General features: G+C 37.1%; 1 protein-coding gene across 1 annotated transcript in view; it reads left to right on the top strand.

Annotated features, from left to right (window-relative positions):
* Positions 1–26,267, top strand: part of LOC107598185 (rab effector MyRIP-like) — a 184,349-nt gene that overhangs the window by 148,631 nt on the left and 9,451 nt on the right. Inside the window, 10 exon segments of the mRNA XM_016289460.1 lie at positions 9,076–9,175; positions 10,687–10,743; positions 11,069–11,076; positions 11,451–11,640; positions 12,276–12,922; positions 14,261–15,331; positions 24,186–24,368; positions 24,894–25,055; positions 25,453–25,548; positions 25,671–25,743. Coding sequence (XP_016144946.1) covers positions 9,076–9,175; positions 10,687–10,743; positions 11,069–11,076; positions 11,451–11,640; positions 12,276–12,922; positions 14,261–15,331; positions 24,186–24,368; positions 24,894–25,055; positions 25,453–25,548; positions 25,671–25,743 — 2,587 coding nt within the window.

The following is a 26,267-nucleotide window of genomic DNA, read 5'->3' as shown; positions in this document are numbered from 1 at the left end:
CCAGGGGAAGGGGAAGCAACGAGCGTGTTTGTTGTTCCCGTCAGTGACGAATGTTTTATAACAAGGTACATTCTGACACTGGATTTGTACATCATTTGATACTGAAAGACAGAGCAGTCTCAGCGATAAAAGATCCCGGTCATGACTCGGAACTGCTGTAAAACTGCATCAAATGTCTGTGTTTGTTGCCAGTCGGCCCGTAAGTGCTCGCGACTCTTCAGCTCCGCCCACGGCTCGCCTCCAGGAGCGTTTTCGGAGAGAATTGTAAGCTGTATCTTTCTTTATAAATCTGATAAAACTGAAGACTCTTCGGAGATGTGAATGATGCAATACTACACTATAGGTACTCAAGATTAACATGAGATTGGCCGAAACTGTAGCAGTCCCAGCGATAAAAGATCCCGGTCATGACTCGGAACTGGTCATGACTCGGAACTGCTGTAAAACTGCATCAAATGTCTGTGTTTGTTGCCAGTCGGCCCGTAAGTGCTCGCGACTCTTCAGCTCCGCCCACGGCTCGCCTCCAGGAGCGTTTTCGGAGAGAATTGTAAGCTGTATCTTTCTTTATAAATCTGATAAAACTGAAGACTCTTCGGAGATGTGAATGATGCAATACTACACTATAGGTACTCAAGATTAACATGAGATTGGCCGAAACTGTCTGCGTTATGTCCCCTTTAACATAGTCAAGTCGCCTTTATTTTATAGCACTACAGCACAGATTTAAACAGCAGAAAATAACGACCATGGTGCAAATGGAATCAATTCTGCTGCGGCTCAGGTCCAAGAGAAAATGGTAAATGGTCGTTGTTCAGTTGAAGTCATCTGCATCTGAAAACTTAGGCTGCTGACATGCTGCCTATCAGCCAATGACTTCGCAGGCAGCATTTGTTCATGAAGGTAACTCATGAAACTGATAGTGGACACGCTTCTGAGGCAGCTTAACGTTCAATGATCTACAACAAAATAGAACGAGCTTCGGTGATAACTAAGCGAATATTTAATTACTTAATAATACTGATTTCTCGCTAGAAATAACTTCAGACGCCATCTTTATTTTGCTCAACCACCACGGGATAGGACACACAGGATTGTGGGTATCAAGGCAGTGAAGGATGCATCTATTCTGCCTTTAAATATCGGCCAGATGAGGGTATCTCAGGAGGCAGGAAGTGAAGCTAACATTGGATTTGACGTGTCTTGATGCCTTCCTACCTTGAAATGTGTCCTCCAAAGGCAGCATTTCCCAGTTTCGGATGCAGCAGTCAGTTCAGCGTTGATTCTGCTCCGGTACCAGACACGCCTGTTTTTTCCAGTTTCGGATGCAGCAGTCAGTTCAGCGTTGATTCTGCTCCGGTACCAGACACGCCTGTTTTGTCTAGTCGTATTGGAAACATGCTTGTTCTTAAGCTCTCGGTTGTTATTGTGAATATGCTTGTTCTTAAGTTATAGTTGTATTGTCGGGAACACACTTGTCCCAGAGCTATCTGGTTGTTATTGGAACATGCTTGTTCTAAAAGCTGTAGTTGTGTTGGGTATATGCTTGTTCTTAAGCTACCTGGTCATTATTGGGAACAGGCTTGTTCTTAAGTTATAGCTGTATTGTTGGGAACATGCTTGTTCCAGAGCAGTCTGGTCGTTATTCGTAACATGCTTGTTTTTAAAGCTGTAGTTGAATCGGAAACATGTTTTTCTTAAGTCTATCTGGTGTTATTGAGAATATGTTGCTTAAGCTTTTAAGGTATTGACAACATACTCATTAGGTCATCCGTTAAAGGCAACATGATTGTTGCTACAGGTTATGCGGGTTTTGGCAACATACCTGTTTTGGTAATTTGGTTAAGGGCAGGCAGGTCACGTTAGTCAAGCTCGCATCAGCTGACTCGCAGCTGATCCCCGTCTACCTAGGAATACGACACCTATCTAAGCATTCATATATAAGGTCCCTCAGTATTATCAGCAGTTTTCGCATTGCTCAATAGTTAATTACCCTCCTCCATCCCCAGTTCCTCCTCTGTTAGTCAGGATTCAGCCTTCTGATTATCCTTTGAATCAGACTAATTCTAAAATGTGTACATAAAATTATTAAACTTTAACGATATCTGCAATACATTTATGTTGGTTCTGTTCTGTTTACCCTGGGGGGGTTATCGCTGCTCTCCCTGCTCTCATCCATGCTAGGCTGCATGGATGCGCAGGGAGTTCTTGCCCAGAACAGAACTATACCGCCAATCCAAACTGTATGCTAATTGTCAATAGTGACAATAGTGGTCCTGACAGAAATATTATATACGGGGGTGCTATTGAGTACACAATGGAGTAGACGTGTTCTGCTGAGCTCCTCTCCATATTAGTTAATCGGTCATTGTTTTAATTTCTTGGTTTCTTTTACTTCATAATTTTCTTTGTTGAAGAGCTGTATAATGACTAAGCCCAAAGTTGAAAGTGGAAAGAAGTTGGATAATGCATTGAATGAATACCCTGCTCAGTCACCGTCGGAAATGGCAGAACAGGCCATGGCATCCTCGGGGTCGAGTGGCGAGACTTACGCGGAATCTACCAGTATTCTTCTGGCAATACAGAATATGAGGAAAATGATGACTGATCGATTTGATCTTCTGGAAGCATCTTTGTCGTCCACTCAAGCATCTTTAGTGTGCCTCGGGGATAGAATTAAGGAGGTGGAAAATGCTACTGTCGATTATGACTGCCGCCTTTCCCTCGTCGAGCAGAAGTGCGCAGAAGTACAGTAAGAGAATAAAGCTCTTCGTGAGAAAGTGATCGATCTGAAAGCTCGCTCCAGGTGGCAAAACATTAAAATTGTCGGCTTGCCTGAGAAGATAGAGAATGGGCGCCCCATGGAATTTCTGACAAAGTTTATTCCTGACCTACTGGGCGTTAGCAACTTCTCTAAGCCGTTGGAAGTGGATCGACTGGGGAGGACACCCCACAGAGGTCAACATCGGGACGCTGTTTTGAAAATCATTTATATATGCTGGCATAATATGCTCTGGTATGTGACTTTTATGCAACAGCAATTCAGACTGGGACATTTATATGACCGTTTTTTGTTCATAAAGTTATTTATGTGGTTGGAGAGGGAGCTGTAGGGCTTCTTAGCAATAGGTTCGCTGTTCTGATGGTCCAGCTACCCCTCAGTGAGTTTTTGGGATGCGTGTTCTCACTTTGTTTGGGAAAGTGGGACTGGAGTTGGGGGGTAATATTCTTTTTGTGTGAGTTGTTTTTTTTATTTTTATACCATTAAGTGTTTTAAAAGGGCAGTATGCTTGTACATTGTTTATTTTCAACTTTTGTATGAATCCTAGTTTACCTTCGAAGGGCAGCGGCATCACTTTTACCAGCTGGAATGTGCATGGCTTGGGTCATGTGATCAAGCGAGCTAAAGTATTTTCCCATTTGAAATCTCTGTCTGCTGATGTTATGTACTTGCAGGAGACCCATATTAGGCCCACGAGAGAGAAGATGCTTTAATGCATAAATGGCCATATCTTTCAGTCCACATTCTCCAGCAAGGCTAGAGGAGTTGCAATCTTAATCCGCAAGACAGTTCCTTTTAGACATGTTTCCACTTTGAGTGATCTAAACGGTCTATATATTTTGGTAACTGGTTACATTTATTCATTTCATGTTACACTTCTTAATGTGTATGGACCAAATTCTGATGACCCTACCATCTTTACTAAAATATTTAATTTATTGTCTGATTTTACTGATTCACATGTTATTGTAGGTGGTGATTTTAACTGTGTGCTTGATAATGTTTTGGACAGGTCAGCCCAAATAAGCCAGTTGCCCTCTGCCTCCATCATGGCCGGACTTACCATTGGGCTTGAATGAGCTGCAGCCCCCGCCTTAACCCGTTTACATTTGTTCAGTTATGTGCCAGTCAGAAATTATTAGCCGCATTTCAACTGCGCACACGGGCCAGCCGGGGCTAACAGCTTCCAACTACGACCTTCAAAGCCATAATCAAACAGCATAAACTGGAATTTATGATTTTTTCCACATAGAAAAAGGACACGCGTATTAAATCCCGTATGCGCTGCGCCGAATCGCCGATTAATTTGTGATCACATGGCTACTTTAAACGGTTCAATTAAGCCTTTCGCCCAAAAGAGCGCACATTTAGAAAGATAATGATAAATTCTCACATGTTCACGCCTCAATTCTTGACAGAGGATGATTCTATATTATATTAATGTTCCACTAAATTAATCTGAAGAGTTTTGAGCGCTCTCTCCCGTCCAAAGACTATAGAATACCCTAATATCTTACAGGGACCCGTCTCACTACCACCACACGAAGTGGAGCAGAAATTTCATCAAAACGATTTAAAGGTTCGTACGGTCATGAAAACCTCAGAAAGCTTTGGAAAAGTCGTGGAAATGTACTTTACAAATCTCTATATAACAGAATATATGTTTAATCATTTCCTGAATCTCGGTGCGGGATTGCGCATTTTGGTTTTACTCATTCCCGCAGGTTTCGCACATTTGGAAAATTCCCACAAACATGTATTTAATATACAATGTAGGTTAGATGATTAAAAAAAAAATTTCACACAGAATATCAGATTAAGTCAGTCATTTGAAAACCGCATGAGTGGTTCAGCTGTACCGCGTCTTCTGGCTCTCACTCTCTCAAAATTGCCTCACATCAGCGCATCTCGTCTGCACTAAGAGAGCTGCTGCACGCTGCAATACAAGACTTTAGCTCAGCTGACAGAACTGTCACTTGCCTAATCGGGTCAGTGTTGCATCATCACAAAAGTTTATCATTTGCACGTCTTTTTAAACCACTCGGTACTCACACGCTCCAAACTAGTTTTCTGGGCACATCCAAAGCACACGAAGCCGCAACGCAAACACCTCAAGAAAAAGTTATTGTTTTAATTTTTTCTGACTCAAGTAACCTTGCATTTTAATAAATAATGTTACATAAAGACAATTAAACGGTCAGTAATAAATGAACAAGTTACTAGCAATGCAATAGCACAAGGATACACATGAAACAAACTGTGTTTTAACTTTTTGCAGGTAGGCTATAGCCTAAAACTAACAGTAGCTGCTACTGTTCAGGAACAAAATACTATGATGTATAAAGTCATAAATATAGATTATATTTATGTATTATTCCATATTAAATATGAAAAAGTTATTTAGTCAAGAGCAGATCTGATCTGAGTGATTTTTTTTCTTTTGTTCTTTAACACAGACTGACAGACAACAGGTATACTAAAAACTGCTGTCACTTTCATACCAAATGTTAATGTTAACAATGTTAATTAATTATTGGTTATTGTTAATTAATGTTAACAACAAAAGACAAAATCACTCACTGCTCTTGACTGAATAATTTTTGTAACTTTAATTTTAAGAATTAATCTGTTGTTTAATTTAAAGTGAATTTACTGTTTTTAATTTACAGTTTATTCCATTTCTGCAGCATTTCTGTACCTGAATGTTTTCCACCAAAACTGTTTCTAAAATTTAATTCAGGTCCTGAGTTTAATTTATAATACTGGCTGAGCAAATTACAATATACTTAATATTCTGGCATTCAGTTATGTGATTATGTAACTTATGTTCTCTGCATGAAGTAACGTCTGGCACAGTCGCAGCCTGCACTAATAATCATACATTTTCCAAACATTTGTGTAAAATAATGGAGCATTAGGTCATGAATATTGCCTTAAAAGTCATTGAAATTTATTGGTTGAACGAACCCTGCATTTAATCAGTGAATGCCTACGATATAGGAGTTAGCCTGTCACATAAACTAGAGTCCTGTTTTTCCGAATATCTGCACGATCGCAAATGAACAATAAACAACAAGTTACTGAGTAACTTTCAGACACAAAATTCTGTTTTGCCCATCAATGCGTCTCCGAGCAACACAGTGTTTTGTTTCTCAGCATTACACGGAGCAGTAAATGGTTCAAACAAGCTATTAGTACATTCGTTTGCTAAGTTAAATGAATTAGCATTTTAAACTAATCGGTTGATTTAAGGATTAAACTCGCTCATTAAGACAGTCACTTGCTGCTGCCTACTGGCGGTTGTAGTTTCATATTTTAAAAAGTAGCTCATTATTTCATTTTTGCAATCATTTAATATTTCTACATTAAAATGTATTTAAACTTAACATAACTTATGCAAAATCCATCTATGGGTTTAGTTTATAGTGATTTCATTTGATTGTGAATAGCCAGCATGTTTTTTTATTCAGATTTAATTTATTAAATTTAAGAATCTGACATAAAAGGACACAGATATGACAATACATGTTCATAATAATACATCACTTTGTTTTTTTCTGCTCAGTGTTATTTCAGAGTTTTGATCTCTCAACTGAGAGATCACGTCCTGCTTATTGTATTATAATGACTATTTAATATTACATCTAAACTTTGACTAGGCTAGACATGTTGCCTATTAATTGTCTACAGTATATGAACCTGAAAGCATATTTAAATTTTTGTGTATTTTGTGTTACGGCCCCGTAAGTCCTGCCCTGGCCTCCATAGTTCTGAATAGTCTAATGTCCTCCATGAATCTGGTTGATATATAGAGACTGATACATCCCACAGGTAGAGACTATTCTTTTTTTTCACAAAGGCACAAATCTTTTTCTAGAATTTATTATTTTTTGCTTGACTCCAAACTTATATCAAACGTGACCACTTCAGATTATCACAACATCTTAATTTCTGATCACTCTCTGACTTCAATGGTTCTTGATCTTGGCCATAAGACTATCATTATGTCAATTTATATCTCAAAAGATCTTTTCAAAAGGCCTTTCAGAAATAGAAGAGGAATTATCTCAATTGGAACCCGCTTATAGAATTTCCTCTAGCCCTTCTACCTTACAGACTATTCTTAAATTAAAGTATGAATATAATACTATTTTATCTGGACAGGTATGGGATCAATTGTTAAGGGTAAGACAAAAATATTTTGAGTTAGGGGATAAGCATAAATTGCTAGCTCGACAGCTGAGGGGTTTACAAGCTAATAAAGTTTAAATCAGAAGCAGGGGACATGCTTGTGGATCCTAAAGGTATAAATGATCGCTTTAGAGAATATTATGAACAATTATATACATCAAGAGCAAGAGGGGACATCTCTATTTGGTTAGGTCCTTTGAATCTTCCTAAACTGAGTGACGTTGCTTGTGAGGCCTTAAACTCTGACATTACTATTTCAGAGATTGTTGATGCTATAAAATCCTTTCCTAATGGCAAGGCGGCAGGGCCAGATGGTTTTGGTATTGAATTATATAAAAAATATTCTGAAAAGTTGGCTCCCCTTTTACTGAGGATGTTCACTCATTCTCTTGAAACTCAAAAATTCCCTAGCACATTATATGATGCTAATATCTCATTAATACTGAAAAAGGGTAGGGATGAGACTGAGCCTTCATCTTATCAGCCTATCGCATTACTTAACTCTGACATTAAAATTTTCACAAAATTATTAGCCAATAGGATAAATAAATACATTTCATTCACCTATTATGTAGTAGTAGTAGTTTTAGTTTTTGTAGTAGTTTTCTCTATTTCTGTTTTATCACGTGATAGAAAGTCTAAGGCCATCTTAAGCCGTACAGCTGACTTATCTAATGTGCGGCCTGTTGTGCATCAAACTAATATTGCTGTTGAGACAAAATGCAATGCCATCAAGTTAGCATTTTTAAACATTCGCTCACTAAAAAATAAATCATTTCTAATCAATGACTTAATAACCACAAACTACCTGGGTTTTATGTTTCTAAACGAAACATGGCTAGAAGACAGCTGCAGTGCAACGGTCCTCAATGAAACAGCCAGTGGTGTGAAGTAACGAATTACAAATACTCACGTTACAGTAATTAAGTAGTTTTTATCAGTAATTGTACTTTTTTGAGTAGTTTAAAAATTGTGTACTTTTACTTTTACTTGAGTACATTTTAAGTGATGTATCGGTACTTTTACTCCGATATTTTCCTCTTGGCAGAAGATTGAATTCATTTCTTTAAGTGCTGAACTTGATAATGAATTCCTACGCAATCTTCCTTTCAAAATCACAGACAGACTTAAGTATCTTGGAGTTGTTCTGCCCAAAAACCCTAAATTAATTTTTAAGTTGAATTTTCTAAAGAAATTGGAGGATCTAAAGATAGACATTGGAAAATGGAGGACTCTTCCTCTTTCTATGATAAGCCGTATAAACGCTGTTAAAATGGTCTCTCTGTCTAGATTCTTATATCTCTTTCAAAACTTACCTATTTTTTTGACAAAAGCCTTTTTCAAATCATTAGATTCGATAATCCTGCCTTTTAGCTGGGGCTTTAAAGCTCACAGAATATCAAAAATACATTTACAAAAACCAAAAGAGAAAGGTGGGTTAGGGCTACCTTGCTTTTTGCATTATTACTGGGCAGCGAATGCGAGGGCCCTTGTTTATTGGCAGGAGGATTATAAAACAGAAATCTCAATTGACACTCCCCCCTGGGTTGCTATTGAAAAAAATGGAGTTGAAAACAGTTCACTCCCAGCACTTCTCTTTTCATCTTCTGTATTGCCTGCATCTGTTAAGGTGGATAATTTTAAAGGTGGATGCAGATTACCTGCCACTGCTATTTTTGCCCCAGTATATCTCATTCACGCATTTCCCCCTTCTCTCTCAGATACAACATTCAACATGTGGAGGCTGACTGGTATAGTTACCTTGGAGGATTTATATATTAACACACATCTTGCTTTTTTTCTTAATTAAAGGAGAAGTTTTCTCTTCCCACAACACACTTTTTTTTCGACACTTACAGATTAGAAATTATGTACGTCATGCAGTGCCTAGTTTTGAGTCCCTGCTGGAGGAAAGAAGGATTTATAGACTTGTTGGGCTCACCTGATTCCAAACGTTTAATTTCAGATTTTGTAATTGTGTTTTCTGAAGAAATTAGTTTTTCTTCGCATTCTTTAAAAAAATGCTTGATAGTATGGTTGTAAATTGGGATGCAACTTTTACCCAGTTATCTGTTTTTCATCTTTTTTCATGTCTTTCTCTGTAGATCATTCAGAGGGGAAAATGGTCTGAGATTCAGGCTGAGTATGAGTTTATATGGCCTCAGAGTAGTGAGCTACCTTCCCCTACCTCAACACAAAACACACATGTGACCTGTTTTCTGAAGAAGTTAGTTTTTCTTCGCATTCTTTAAAAAAATGCTTGGGAGGATTCGTTCTTGTTCTATTAATTCTAGGCATCAGTTAATTCAATTTAAGGTGATGCATAGATTGCACTATTCAAAATCTAAATTACACAGGATTTTCCCAACCGTTTCTCCTACATGTAATCGATGTAAATCTGCAGAGGGCTCGCTTACCCATCTCTTTTGGACATGCCCTAAACTTTATAATTTTTGGTGTAACATATTTAAGTGGTTTTCTGACATGTATGGTTTTGCGTTTAAGCCTGATCCAGAGATTGCATTATTTGGATATTCTGCTTCTTTGTCAGACCATAATGTCTCTGTACAAAGCACCATTATTTATGGAATGATTATTGCTAAGAGCATCATTCTACGACTTTGGAAATCGGATACTGTTCCTCAGTTCAAGACCTGGTTGACTTATTTTACTGGAATATTGCACATGGAGAGAGTAAGGTATGGAATTATGGGTAACCTTGATAAATTCTACAGTATATGGCAACCATTTCTGGATCATCTTATCCTGTTAAATGCTGACTCTGATCAGTAATGTCGGGCAAAGAATGCTGTCTGCTCTGCCCTCTACTGAGTGCTTGTTTGTTTGTGCTTTACCACTGAAACTGCATATACACCCTGGTTCTTAGTTTTTTGCTTGTTTGTTTTTTCCTTTCTTTTATTTTTTCTTTTTTTTTATATTATTATTATTATTATTAATGGTTGATGATGTTAATCATTACTAATAATCATTTATATTGCTGTTTTTATTGTTAATATTATAATTGATTTGTATATATTTTCTAAATGTATTTTGTTTTCCTTTACTTTTTTGTAAAATGGTATTATTTACCATTATTTTTCTTTGCATTTCAATAATCAGAATAGGATTTGTCATTGTGGTATTGTGATAGGAGCAAATGTGCTTAATTGTCATAAAAATAATGTGAAACTGCAAAACATCTGAATGGAAATAAAAATAGGCTTTATTTCCTGTAAGCAAAATATAATTTCTTATTTTTTTCTTATTGTGGTGAAATATGCACGGGTTATTTTCTTGACAGAAGATTCATTCATGTATTTCTTAAGAGATGAGAAGTATCTAGTGAGTAATTTCAATACTCCTTTGGCAGTAAAACTCGCACATCAACTTTATCCTGTCACAAGCTCCACTGTAGCACAAAAAAAAGATAATCCATCTGTAGACATTTGGCATACTATTTTCAATGCCCAATGGTATGGTTTGGGACACACTAGTCATAATATTGTATACTACACCATATGGTTTGGATATGAATTCTGTATAGTACGGGTTGTAAATTGGGATGCAACTTTTACCCAGTTATCTGTTTATCATCTTTTTCCATGTCTTTCTCTGTAGATCATTCAGAGGGGAAAATGGTCTGAGATTCAGACTGAGTATGAGTTTATATGGCTTCAGAGTAGTGAGCTACCTTCCCCTACCTCAACACAAAACACACGTGACGCAGCATTCACACACCACCTGTCAGCACGGCTCAGTAGCCCAGACCAACAGTACCAGCTCATATCCGCTGTGGGTAAGAGCATGTTAAAAATGCTGTAACATGCACCTATAATACAGTATTTATATGTGCTTTACAGTGCTTATTTCAATATTCCTGACCTCATCTGTAAAGCATACACAGAATTTCTTCTGTTGTAGCATGCAAAAACAACATGGTAAAATAATGCTGGAATCTATGAAAAGCAATGGCTCTACTATGAGAGGGAACAATATTTAAAATCTTCTATAAAAGCTTTTTTATTAATAATAACACACATTTGAGTGATATTCAGTATTGCTGTAGTACAAATATTTCTAAATGGCAATCGCAGCAAGTCAATAAGGTAAAATCCAAGTCTTTAGCACCCCCTACTTGTGGAACTCATTTAACGCAACCTGCTTGTTTCCTACAGCTACAAACTTTTATAACTTTTCTTTTAACTACAACCAATTGCAAATAGAACATTTATTTGAAATATCAACTATATACAGTGTATATATATAGATTTGTAACATTATAAATGTCTACATGAAAGGTCAATTTATTGCATCCCTGCTAAATAAAAGTATTGATTAAAAAGAAAAAAACCTTACAGTAATGTATATAGTAACAATATGTAAGTAGCAATATACAGTATAATATATTGGTTAACACTTGCAGTTTCAATCATTTTAAATGACTAATGTTGTGCATGTGGGTTGGTGGACATGTGTTTAGATGTCAAGATCAGCGTTCTCTTTGACAAGTGACGATTCTTCAGAGAAGGGCCCTGAGGTGGGCATGGCCCCAGTGGTCCCGGAGAGCACTGAGGTAGAGACAGCTATCCAGAACTACTCTTCACTCAGGAGGGAGTCCAGAGCATCATCACTTCCTGGGTGGAAGAGTGTTGACCGCCTGGACAACTCTAGTAAGAACACACACACAGAGAGAGAGAGAGTATTCATCATTAGAGTAGTCTGGTGCCTCAGAACAAAACTTACATATAGTACATGACTTAATCATTGATTTATCATTGATTAATTGCGAGATGCAAGATGTAAAGAGATCGTTGACTCAAAAATTTTAATTCTGTCATTTACTCATCCTTATGTCGTCCCAAACCTGTATGTATTTCTTTGTTCTGTGGAACACAAAGATAAAGATGAAACACAAAGATATTTTGGAGAATGAAGAAAATGTTTTTGTCCATACAAAAATAACAATATTGGACTCTATTGGATACTTTTGGAGTCTATGGGCCAAAAAATATATATATATAGAAATGTTGGGTGAACTATCCCTCTAAGAATGCATTTTGACTGGATTCAAATTAAATCTACCAAGGCGATGTGTTAATTCTGTGTGCCGAGTATCAAAACTTGCACACAAAAAAATACACACCTAGACACTTAGAAAATGACCCCCGCAGACAAAATTGACATTTTCTCATTTTGTGATTGTGTATGTGATGTACACGTGCACGCGCACACACACACACACACACACACACACACACAAATCCTCTAAATTTGTCTGTCCAGGTGTTTGTATCTCTCTCCACAGGTGCATCTTCAGTCCTGCAGTCCCCTGATGGTAACTGGATCGCCCTGCAGAGCTCCCAGCATTCCCGGCCCAGTCTGCTGACCAAGCGCAAGAGTCTTGTTTTCAGCGTGCTGGAGAAAGAATCAGGTGTCGGATCCACGTATGACGAGAAGGGCTCTGATTCAGATCCAGAGGACCAGGGGGGCTGGGGGGCTGCCCTGTTACAGTTTCGCAGACGCCTCTCCGATGAAACGTACTATACTGACTCTCAACATGACCCTGAATGGACATACACTCAACACCCACCCGTTACCTCACCCTCCTCAGGTCAGTACACCAACACTGAGACTCTGAACTCAGACTCTGAGACGTCTCCTGCCCCGTCCACTCAAACCTGCAGACCAGCCCACGGTATGCCGCAGAGGAAGAAAGGACCATCTGATGCCCACCTGTATCCTCCATACAGACATCCTGCAAACAGTGCCGCTTCGCCTCTACTGAGGCCAGAGGCACTGGATGTAAACTTTAACCCCCGTCTGGAAGGGGACAGTAGTGATGGGGAGGAGCGGAACGAGCAGGTCAAAAGATCACCGAGGCGCAGAAAGAGCAAACGCGAGACATCAGAGCACAGCCGAGCACATTATGCACTATACAGCACTGCCACAGTGGTGAGAAAAATAATAGCCTGCTGGTTGATCAAAAAATCATACTGAGATTACTTTGGCACATATAACGTTTGTGATTTGGACTATGGTATGATAAAGATTTGACAGGTAATTTTGTTGCTACTCGCAATATATCAAGCGCACAAATAAGAATAAACCTATGCTGATTTTTCAATTAGGTGTACAAAAAATATCTAGCAATTAATATCTTAATGAGGAGACTTTAACCCCACCTACAGTGGGGCAAAAAAGTATTTAGTCAGCCTCCAATTGTGCAAGTTACTGCTCTAGAGGAGATCTGCATGGAGGAATGGGCCAAAATACCAGCAACAGTGTGTGAAAACCTTGTGAAGACTTACAGAAAACGTTTGACCTCTGTCATTGCCAACAAAGGGTATATAACAAAGTATTGAGATGAAATTTTGTTATTGACCAAATACTTATTTTCCACCATAATTTGCAAATAAATTCTTAAAAAATCCTACAATGTGATTTTCTGGATTTTTTTTTCTCATTTTGTCTCTCATAGTTGAGGTATACCTATGATGAAAATTACAGGCCTCTCTCATCTTTTTAAGTGGGAGAACTTGCACAATTGGTGGCTGACTAAATACTTTTTTTCCCCACTGTATGTGATTATTATATTGTTATGTAGCCTAGATTATTATTATTAACTTTAAATACTAGAATATTATTAAAAATATAAATATATTTCTGGTGCAATTTTATGTGTTTTATGTGTAACTTTATGTGTTTTTTAAAGCATCACAGTTAAATTCTTGAGCTTTCCTTTTAGTGGAAAACTTTTAATAGACTTTCTCCTCATCTGGAGAAATGCTGTCATCACCTCCTGTGTTCATAAAAATTTTAATTATTGTCAGGATTGGGGGGGGTTTTCTTACTATAAGTGTACATTTCTATACAATTAATTCATTTAATTCCCTTAATATTCTTTAAAAACAACACAAATGCTGCTTATGTAATATATTGACTTAAAGGTGAATGTATGTTACTCATTATTTGTCAATATTTAAGATACTAAATAGAAAATGACAATTTTGGCAAGAGTTGCAGCAATGGAAATGATAAAATCATTGAAAGGAAAAAGGAAGAAAACTTCTTTGGAATTCTTGTTTTTGAGTTTGAATGTGGTTTATATTTGACTCCAGTAGGTGGCAGTGCAGGACAGAGTTGTGCTTTTACTGGCATAAATAGTGTGGAAAATTTTTAACTCCTTTATCTCAGTCATGAAGTGTTTATTTTATATTCTTATTTTTTCTCCTTCATAATATTTGTCTCTCTCTGCTCTTCTCAACTGTCCCTCTCTTTAACACATCTCAGGAGAACAGTGCCGTCCTCCTCAACACCATGATGATGCGGCAACAGAGCCAGGATAACCCAGTCCCTCTGAATTACCAGGCTCCAGACACTGTGACCCCTCCTGATCTGTTGGCCTCTGACGCCATGACACCTGAACCTGACTATCAGAACACAGTGGCTCACAACTCCAGCGCCACTAGCCCACCAATGCTGAGCCAACTGGCGGCCAGCAAACCAGAGTTCCGCATTCAAGGCCCTTTGCTTAGGGGCTCCTCTGTTAATGAAACCCTGGAACAGGAACTGAAATCCAAACTCTGTGAGCTGGTTGGCCAAGTCAGCGAGATGGATGTGATGTCATCTGATTTTGAGCCAATCAGGGAAGTGGGCGACAAGCAAGAGGATCAAGTAAGGGAGAAAGAACGTGAGAAATTGAGACCAAAGGAGAGGCGCGAGAGCAAACAAGACAAGAGGGAAGAAAAGTCGAAGGAAACTGGGAATCAGAGTGAAAGACAAACAGTTAGAGAGATGGACACAAGTGATGCAGTAAGACAGATAAATATAGCGAGAGAAATGAAGAGAGATAGGGAGCGACAGAAAGAAATTGAAAGCCAAGTAGAGAGAGAGCGAGAGAGACAAAGAGAGCTGGAGAAACAAATCGAGAGGAACAGAGAAAGACAACGAGAGATCGAGATGCAGGTTGAGAGGAAACAGGAAAGACGGAGAGAAATGGAGAAAGAGCTGAAACAAGAGCAAGAGAGACAATCAGAGATTGAGCGCGAGATAGAAAAGAAGAGGAAAAGCATACGCATAGAAAAAGAGAAATTAGAACCTATAGTGAGTACGAAATCCAAAGAGGAAGAGAAACAAGAATCCTCAGGTAGACTAATGGAGCGAAATAAGAGTTTGAAGGAAGACTATTATAAAACAGAAAAGCTCAATGAGGAAAAGGTGAAGAGAATATCACCGCAAAGAAGCCAACCCGAAACAGGGTCAGAAAAACAAGAACAATGTGAGACAAAGACAACAAGGTCTTCAACCACATCTCCAGACAGTGCCCCCTCTGGTCTGGAGGAGCCAATGTCTCCATCAGAGGTAAGCACTGGCTCCGGCCTGTTACACTAAAAGTTCCTACTTCAGCTAGACTTTGTTCTAAACTCTAGTGAACTGTCTAACCAAACTCCAAAACAGTTATTTAACTAAAGCTGTAAACATATTGACAGTTTAAACAACTTGATTCTTTTCAGACTGTTGCTGCACCATGACCGTAGTTAACCTGAATAAGAAAACTTACTGTAGAAGAAGACTGCTTATAGTGTCTCTTGTAGCAAAAGTAAAAAGGTCATGCAACACATTTTAGATGCTACAATGTGTAATTTATTTATTTATTGTGCATAAGATATGTTTCAAGCCTTAAAAAAGTCATAATGCATTGTGAGAAGGTCATTAATTGTTTGATGTAATTGAGGGAAATATCCATTGACATATAAATACATAGATGCCTTATTGGCCACTTTGGCCCATTGCTGTGATGCTTCAACTTGTCTGACATAATGGACCAGGCAAGACTGCTCTACAATCAAATAAAAATAAACAGGGGAGTTGCTTTTTTTTTCTGGACAATGTGCAATTACATTTACATTTCTTAACTGATTTCATTGGTTTATTATCTACATAGAGTACAAAAAAGTCTCCAGTTACTTAGAATCTTGATAGTTAGACATGGAAAATTATTCTTTGTCACTTCACAAGCATAGATTTGGCTTATTTTTCTTGTTAAAATTGTGACTGCATCGCTAATGTAATATAATGTACTGTACATAAATTGTATTTAATTTTTTTAATTGTGGAAATGACTAATGTTAATAATTGACCATCATTGAAAAAAATAATAAAGTAATAGAATAAAGTAATAGAATTGGCAAATACAAATCAAATAGTAAGGCACTGTCAGTCAGTCTGCTTTCTATCTATCTATATATATATACAGTGGGGAAAAAAAGTATTTAGTCAGCCACCAATTGTGCAAGTTCTCCCACTTAAAAAGATGAGAGAGGCCTGTAATTTTCATCATAGGTATACCTCAACTATGAGAGACAAAATGAGAAAAAAAAATCCAGAAAATCACATTGTAGGATTTTTAAAGAATTTATTTGCAAATTATGGTGGAAAATAAGTATTTGGTCAATAACAAAATTTCATCTCAATACTTTGTTATATACACTTTGTTGGCAATGACAGAGGTCAAACATTTTCTGTAAGTCTTCACAAGGTTTTCACACACAGTTGCTGGTATTTTGGCCCATTCCTCAAGAGCAGTAATGTTTTGCTTTTTAAGATTCTTATAGTTTTTAAAGCTTTTTTTGTAGCAATGAAAGAATCCAGATATACACCAGGAGAGACCATTACAAAGACAATTATAAGATATGGCATTATTGATTGGTTGAAGTGAAATTTAGGTGTTACATTTTTTTTAAAGTAAAAATTGTATCCATATATTTTATATTTTGTGCAGCACATCCATTATATGTATCTGTATCAGTATCTGTAGGAATCTCAAAATTATTTCTGTCTCTAGATGTGTCCCAATTCAGAGGCTGTATCCTTCAAAGGCTGTTTTTAGCTGCAATTCAAAGGATTCTTCAAATGTGGCCTTGAAATGCATCCTTCGTTTCCTAGGCCATGAAGCTTACAACTGATGGATCATTCACAGCCCAGACTATCCTAAGATGCATTGCGCACTGGTGACAACAGAGAGAAAATGCCATATAAGACTTTTAAATGCAAGTAAATACCTACACCAATATTATACTAATATTGGGTTTCAACATGGTGGAATATCTAACAATACGAAACACTTTAAAGCAGTTTAAATGCTGACAACTTACTAAGATGCGATTTTATAGATAATTTATACATTATATACATAAATGGACCATGGTGAACAAATTTAGACAGGTTGTTACCCTGTTGTTTTCAGACAGTTGAAGATAACTTTTAAAAATGTCCAGACATTACTGCTGCTTGTCAATGGCAGATGTCACAGTTGCTAAGTGACAAGAGCAATCCTCTGTATAGAAGTCAGGGCCTTTGAAGTTCATTAAAGGATGCAGCCTCTGAATTGGGACACAGCTTGTTTCCAGAAATGGGCCGGGCTTAAACCGGAAATAAGTTAGATTGCACGAGAAGCCCATTTTAAATGCAATTCTATTCCCTTCATAGTTTTCATTTAACAGATATACCATAATTTTATAATTAATTATAATTAATAACTTTTAAAATATCTTTTAATTAAAACAAAAAAATAAAAATAAAGAATGTTTTCCTTTTATTTTAACATTTAGTTTTAAATAACTAAACTGTTAAATAAAATTAAAACATTCTTTATATTTTATTTTCCAGAGGAAATATGTGTAAAGATGTCAGAACAATCATCCACAACCTCAAATAAGAGGACTCTATACCTGATTAGAGAACATGGAAGTTGAAAATATTCAGTGCTAAATTGCAAAAAAAAAAAAAAACTTTTACTATAAATGAAAATCAATAAATTATAAAGAATAAATTATGGATCAGCTCCAGGAGGGAATAAAACAGAGAAACATATCATGTATCACATCGTACAAGTTTTAAAACATCTAAACAGACATATCAAATAGTAGATCAGTACCCTATTTTAGTTGATATCTCTTGGCGTGACACTTGAACTAGGGCACTACAGTGTCACGCCACATTAAAGAGCATCACAACCATATTTATTGTTTGTATTTCATGATAAAATTGACAGATTTCGAAAGTTAAAACTTTCAGTATAAATAGTAATACGTAAATAAAATTGAAACAGTAAATAAAATGTATAAATGTATGCATGTAAAAGTATAGTATTTAGGGTAAAAGTTCACCTACTCTCTTACCCCATATATATGATTTTTTTTAAAATACAAAATATTCTACTTTTGTCATTTCTTTTCCCGTTAAATGTGTTCCTCTATCAATGTTCATTAAAAAGATACTTATGTATTTTACCAAGTATGGTTTCATTCAAAAATATAGTATTACCATTTAATGCAATCAATGGATTGTGGTACAGGCACAGTATATTTAAAGGGGTGGTTGACTGTTTTTTTTCTAGGCTTGATTGTGTTTATGGGGTGCAGTCTAACATGTGTTAAGGGTGGGGTAAGGGATTTCTGGTAGCCAATGTTGATATTTCAAACCAGGCAATGATTAGTTCTGTGAAACAAAGGAAAACCTATGTTACTCACCTATCGAGAAGAAACAAAGCAACCTCAGCATCCGATTGCAGGCCTTCCCGCTCCTTGAGTTCTCTCCAGTGCTGGAAAGCTGATCCGATATTTACACGGGTCCTACTTCTTTCCTTATCGTAACACTGTGTCTACACCAGATGCGAGCGGCGAGACAAAATACTATAGAACTCATTATAATCAGTGATGCTGTCTACACTGGATGCGGCGCGGCGCGGCATGACAAATCCCCGACAGAAAACTGCTGCCGCGTTCTATTTATGACGTATTGACACTAAATTCAAATGATTTTCAACAGTCGCTTTGTCGCGCCCAGTGTACACAGATTTTAGCTGTTGCGGCGCGACACAACAACTGTCGCGTCGGGTGTAGACACGGCGTAAGTCTTCTTGTGTTCCACTTTTCCTCTTTTATTTTTTATCCGCCATCTCTATCATTCTGTGGTCGCTCGACTCGGCTAATATCCGTCATGTGCACTGAGCGCTCTCTCTTCTGCATCATGAGTAGACATGCCTCTTACTGCTGATTGGCTACAAGTTTGTTTTCCTACTCGGCCCGACTCAGTTTTCTAAAGCGTTTTTGAAAAAAGACATACCCCACCTTTAATGCTTAGTTTTAAAAATACGCATTATTTTTCACATAATTTACCTTTATTCTACACAGCTCTGTCCCTTCTCTCATAAACGCGCTGATCATTTCATGCTTTTATGAAGCCCCTCCCTCAGAAATACATGATGGGCTCAGATTGGTTGTGCTCCGGTTGTATTGTAAACAATGGTATCATCTATATTGCTTATCAGTTTGAGCCTGATTAAGACGCAGAGGATATTAGTGAAGAGGATCGCACAGAACCTGTGCAAGCACGGCTCTTAATGGTACGGTTTTTTTTTATTGTTGTCTCATACTTTTAGATACACTGTTATTTGTAAATGGTACTGCTTCTGTTAGCTTTTAATATATGGTTTTATTTAAAGCTGATTAAAGGTTTAATAAAGTACGGCAACCGCACGCGCGTCCATGTATAATGCTTCTCATAGCTATGTGAAAATAAGTGTATAAATGGAACAGTTCATTGTTGGAGCTGAACTGAATGAGAGAGAGCGAGAGATGCAGAGCAGGGGACGTGAGGAACCGTTTTGAGAACCGCTGCTTTAAAACATGGATTTTGAAACTTGTGAATCCATTAGAATCGTTAGAAGACAGAATCATGATTCATATATGAATAGATTTTATGTGCACCCCTAGTTTTCTCTTCCTCTTCTCTAAAGCAGCGCAGCATGGCCTCGCCTGCTTCGTTCCATGTTCCCGGGGGCGGGGTTTTTCTAGGTTTGTGATGTCACAAACCTGGGAAGTAACTCGTTGTAGTCCCTACAAGCTGTTTTTGTAGGCATTAAACTGCCAGAATTTTAAAAGACGATATCTCCGTTTGAATTCAACTTTCAACAGCACAACTTTGCAGATATTGTTTATGCTCAAACAGCAACATTACACACTAACTAACGTTAAAAAAGTGAAATCGCAATCAACCACCCCTTTAAAAGAGCATATAGGCAGTTCACTGTGGTTTGGAATAGACTCCCAGTTCACTCTCTATTGTGAATGTCAAGTGATATCATGCACCCAACTTCCCTTTTTCCAGTTTAAATAATAAACTGCACACTGTTGTTAAGCTGAGACTTAATGTGATTACAAAAGTGGGATGAGTTTGCAGATCAATATCCTTTGTTGATCCTAAAGCAACATTCCTATCAACCAATCTCAGCCCTACACCTAAAACCAGAGGATAGTGATTGGTTGAATGTGGTTCCAGGAATATCAAAGGATGCTGATGACAGACTTGTGTAAATTATTTGGTGCCTTATAAGAGACTGAGCTCCGTTAGAAGATGCCTGCTCATCTAGATCCTTAATTCCGGCACTCTATCAAACCCTTAAACTTACATTTATGTTACAAATTGAACTCAGAACGAAGATCTTCGCTCTAATTGGTGGTGAGAAGTCATGATCAAGCTCACACAGAAAAGCATGTCTGATGAAAGCTCAATTCTGTGTTGCCACTTCAGACTTGTATCGTGCATGAGGTAATGTGTGACGCATGAACCAGCCTGCAGAAATGAATATAGAACCTCTCTAGATGTTGTGAGAACATCTGATGCTGACGAGGGAATGCACACAATAAGAGCAGCACTGTCTTCCTCTATGGATTCTCTTTACCTGGCATCAATTTAATTTCCAGCTAGCATCTTGTCCATTATATTAAAGGAATAGTTAAACCAAAATTGACAACTATTTCTTCATATACTGACCCTTGTGTCTTTCCAAACCACTATGATTTTGTTGGTTATTTAGAACACACATTCACTCGAGAAAAAAAAAGAAGAAAATCTGAAGACTGTTATCCATGCTCATTATGACACTCTTAAAATGTGCTTCCATGAAGAAGCTTTAATTGACCTTTTATAGTGAAAAAGGTTCTGTATATTATTAAAATTTTCTTTACATTAAGAAAAAAAAAAGTATCTTTTAAGAACTGTTCGCTGAAAGGTTTTTTGAGGAATCCAAAAATGTTTTTTTGCTAGAAAACCCTTTTGGAACCTTAGTTTTTAAGAGTGAAGAATGGAGATTGCTTTCAAGCTTCAAAAAGGAAACTACAGCACTGTAGAATAGAAACACTGAAAATTTTGAAATCTGCTCATCCTCTCCTTGGCAAGTTCATGAGAGATGCAGCAATGTCTGATTTGTGAGTGAATCATTCTTTTGAATCAGATCTTTTCAATTAATCGGTCTGGTTGACAAAACTAATCTGAATGATTCACATATCTAACATATTTCCAAAGATGAAGATTATCAGTGAATAAGGACAATTTTAATTAACATATTGCTTTGAATATAGTGCATAAGTTGCACTGACAACTTTTTTGACACCGATGTGGTGCCTTTGCATTCTTTTGGAAGTGCAGAACAGAAACCAGTACAATCATCAGGACTTCTCCTAATGTGTTCCATAAAAAAAGAAAGAAAGACATACAGGTTTGGAATGGCACGAGGGTGAGTAACTGATGACAGAATTTTCATTTTGGTGTGAACTATCCCTTTAATAGTTTGTCTTTTGTCTTTCATCTATTTTATCTTTCTTTCTACTTCATTTTCTTTGTTTTTCTCTTTCATTTGTCTTTCTGTCCGATCTCTCTCTTTGTGTCTCTGTGTTTCTCTCTTTCTTTCAACCCCCTCCTGTTGTTCCAGGAGGGTCTGAGTGATAATGCCCTGCAGCAGAGGCTTCAATTACTCTCTTCTCTCTTACAGCAGGTGAGATATATCATGAGAAGACGCAGTAGAGCTGGAGAGATGCCTCCTGAATCCAGTCCATTCATAGTCCATTCATACTCCTGCCTTAGAACGTGCTCATGACATTGCAGAGTCTGTTAGAGTCAGATACACACAGTGGGGGAAAATCTTCCTTTAGATTTCTTTTACATCTACAGAACTGGTGGTGATATTGAGAGCAGAACATGTTTAACAAAAACCTGTTACTCTGGTTCTGAGCAGCTCGGTTCTCTTCATTATGTTGAAAATGTTTACTGCTACTATCCATGGGTCAAAACAGGCCTTAATTAAAAATAATAATAATAACAAATATACTATATTTACTTATATTATTATACTTATTATACTATTTTTAAATTTTTTTAAGTCTCTTTGGCTCACCTAGGATGCTTTTTTTTTTGTTAAATCTTATTACAATTTAAAATAACTGTTTTCTATTTTTATATAGCTATTTTAAAATGTAATATGAATTGAATTCATTTAATAATGAATTTTCAGCAGCCATTACTCCAGTCTTCAGCAGAAATCATGCTGATTAGCTCAATAAATATTTATAATTTTTATCAGTGTTAAAATCAGTTATGCTGCTTAATTTTGTAACACTATACATGTCTTTATTGCCACTTTTGATCATGCTTTAATATGTATCCTTTCTGAATAATTTTTTTTTTTTTTTACTGTTACTTAAATATTATGTAGAATTCATGTGTTTGTCTAACTAAATTTCAATAAACATATTCATGAATTTATAGGTAAAATTTCTAATAACAAACCATGGCAGAATGGGCAACAGGAATGCTGATTTAATTCAAATTTAGATTTCACTCAGTAAGGGTGAGATGACATGTTGACTTGTAGTTTGAAAATGTATCTAATGTGTTATATTTTGGTTATTGTTTTACATTAACTTTGGCAACTAGATTGAATTATGATTAATGTAGTTTTTTAGGCATTTAGGCAAAATCTTAATTTCTAAAGGTCCAAATTAGGTAATTTCAGTGGTGTCACAATTTTATGAACTTTTTATTATGCCAAAAAATAATGCAGTAATAAGGTTGCTTGAAAAATGTGGGGCACAGCTGAATGTAACTTTAAAAATTTAATATTAAAATAAGTAAACTTACAGTAGATAAATAATTAAAAATACTTTAAGAATAATTTCAGCAACAAGTCAGAATTATTCAATTGTTTTATAAAATTAATTGTTGCATAAAATAGACAAGTACACATCCTGCCAAAAGGCATTTTATTTAAACTAGCTAATTTTCATGCTATAGGTATGTTAATGTTGTGTTAAATTATTGTCTATCCAAAAATATTTGTCTAACATGTCTAAAGAACATGAGATTTGTGTCTTTATTGCTATACCATTTCGCCTAATAAGGGAGCAGTTTTCCATACCAATTTCCCCTTTTGGGCAAGCATCAATACATTATAAATGTGCTCTACATTTTATTTAAGATTTTAAGATTGTGTGAATGTGGTCTTTTAACTTTCATTGAGTGTTAGATTTATTCAGCTCTGCACATCAGTTTTCTACATGTTCCTTCACTATACAGGTCTATTTTTACGTGCACACCGACCCTTTAAGAGCTCGAGGCACTCGTGGTTTTAGGACTGAGTTTGGATCAATTATTTCTGTGATCAAAGCATAAACCAACCCAACCATTAATTGATTCCTCAAGTATTCATTACTGAATCACACTGCTCCACTCTTTCTTCCTGTCTCTTTCATTCTCACTTTCTCATCTTGAAAAGTCATTTTGTCTCATCATATTACTCTCTCTCATGTGTGCTTACTGTCTTTCTTACAAGCATGCACATCAACAAGTACATCTCATATTGATGGCTTAGTACTCTAAATGAACTCTGATGCCTGTTACACTTTGAAAAGCTTATTGATAAGAACAAATGTACCTCTCATCCACGTCGTTTCACAGTCTTACGATGACGTGGCACATTGTGATTTGACCCAAAATTACAGGCCTCTCATCTTTTTAAGTGGGAGAACTTGCACAATTGGTGGCTGACTAAATACTTTTTCCCCCACTGTACATCCACTTCACACTCTTCTTCTCCCATAATCCTCTCATCCTGTTTATTGATCCAACAGGTTGAGCATGCAAGCAATACATCCCAGCTAATTAAGCTGAGAGTGAGATCTTAGGTAGCTACGTGGAAGTTGTGATCCTCTCAACATTTCTTTTTTTTATTATTCTTTTATTAATAAATGTTTTATGGCTTTTATGGAAATTAGTTTAAAGAGCACCTGATATGCATTTGAATTCCATCAGTTTTGCATATCTATTTATCAGTGGTTTTCTCATCTGTTTTATGTGTTCTCTCATGTATATGGAGCAGAAGTACTCTGCTGCATCTTTATGCAGCATCACCACAGAGGTTCTGAAGGTCCTGAATGCCACAGAAGAATTACTTGGAGAGGCAGAAGGCAAAGGTCATGACCCTTCTCTGGCTTGCACACCCATGTCCTCAGGCCCAGGCAACAGGAAACTGGACCAACACCTCACTAAGATGGAGGAAAATGTAAGATTCACTACTGGAAAATGTTCTAGTGTTGTTTTTGATACTTTTTAATGAAGATGGGAAATCCAAGATTAGTGTTTTTAAGACAAACCATAATTATGACCATTGAAACGTACTCTACAGAAATATTCTACTAAAGCCAAAGCAAATTATTCAAATATAACCTGGACAATATGTTTTTTATTTACGTTCACTGTTTTTCTACCCCTGGGAGTACAGGTAAACCTGAAGAGTAAGATTTCCAATTAAATTCATAATAATGGTATATTTCTATTTAATATTTAAAGTATAAATATTGTTACAGAACAGTTTATTATTTTTTATTATAAATTTTATATTAAACTTTTTGCATTTTTATATTATACATTTTAATTATAATTTTTTTTAATTATATTTATATTTTATTGTATATATTAATGTCATCGACAGCATTGAAAATACATTTAGTATTAAAAAAAACATGCAGTTCTCCCTTTCATCTGTGAAATTCTGATCTAATTTTGTGATGATGTGAACTGTGTGCAGGTGTATTTGGCAGCAGGTGCTGTGTACAGCCTAGAGGAGGCGCTAAGTGACTTAGAAGAGTGTGCTCGCAGTATCAGCAGCTCCACCACAGAGACTGAGCTAGCCTTTCTAGAAGATCAGGTGGCCACTGCTGCCACCCAGGTGCAGCAGTCCGAGCTCCAGGTGTGTGCTTGCATGTGTCCTAAATGTGCTATTGATACAGTGGGGAAAGTCGTGGCCTAATGGTTAGAGAGTCAGACTCGTAACCCAAAGGTTGCGGGTTCGAGTCTTGTACCGGCAGGGATTGTAGGTGGGGGAGTGAATGTACAGCGCTCTCTCCCACCTTCAATACCACGACTGAGGTGCTCTTGAGCAAGGCACCGAACCCCCGAGCGCCGCAGCAAAAATGGCTGCCCACTGCTGTGTGTGTGTGTTCACTGCTATGTGTGTGCACTTTGGATGGGTTAAATGCAGAGCACTAATTCCAAGTATGGGTCACATGTCACGTCACTTTCACTTTTTTCACTTTATCAAACAAACACTTAAAGTGTAAATTCAGAAGTGTATCTGTTCTTTGCAGATATCAGATATTGAGGCAAGAATATCAGCCCTTAAAACAGCAGGTCTAAATGTATCTGCATGCACAAGGTTTTCCAAGTACAAATCCAAGCCTATGGTGAGTTTCATCAGCATTACAGTTTTTGAATTTTAAAGGCAAACAGGATGCATTTGAACTTGTAAGTGCAATGGATTTGTTGAATGATTTTAGAATTAGTGATTTAATGTTTTTCCTGCCAGCCCCAGACACTGGACTCTTCTCGCCATCAGAGGAGAAAGCTGCCTGCTCCTCCTATCAGAAGTCTGTCATCAGGTATGAACACATGCACATACACCAACATGTAATACTTTGAAAGGGATCTCACCCTTATGTCTCATGTAATTCTAAACCTGTAAGACTTACTATTTTCCATTGAGCACAACTAAAACAGTGCAGAATCTCTAGAGGGCGTATTTTAATAATAGAGACTCCAAAGAAGACAAAAACAATATAAGTGGCCCATAGTACTTGTGCATTAGAATCCAAATCTTTCAAAGTTATATGATAGCTGTGTGGGGAACAGAATGCTAAAAACTTCCCCTGGCCTTCTGTACTCAGTTTGAACATAACACGTCAAAACATGTTGTGCCAAGTTCCCCTTCAGGAACTCGAGCTGCGTCGAAATGCTATGGGAACGACTTCAGCGTGACCATGCTCTGAATCACATGTGTAATCAGTCCAATGGATGGGCACGACGTCACGGGCGGGGTGACGTAACGACCAGGAAGCTTAAAAGCACATGTGGTGGAACCGGCGTCAGCTTTCTGTCATTCAGCAAGCGCTCTGTGTGTGTGTGT

Source organism: Sinocyclocheilus grahami, unplaced genomic scaffold (assembly GCF_001515645.1).
Source record: "Sinocyclocheilus grahami isolate Dianchi unplaced genomic scaffold, SAMN03320097.WGS_v1.1 scaffold247.1, whole genome shotgun sequence".
NCBI lineage: Eukaryota > Metazoa > Chordata > Actinopteri > Cypriniformes > Cyprinidae > Sinocyclocheilus > Sinocyclocheilus grahami.
Note: the sequence above shows the minus strand (reverse complement) of the source record. Positions and strands in the feature narration are given on the sequence as shown.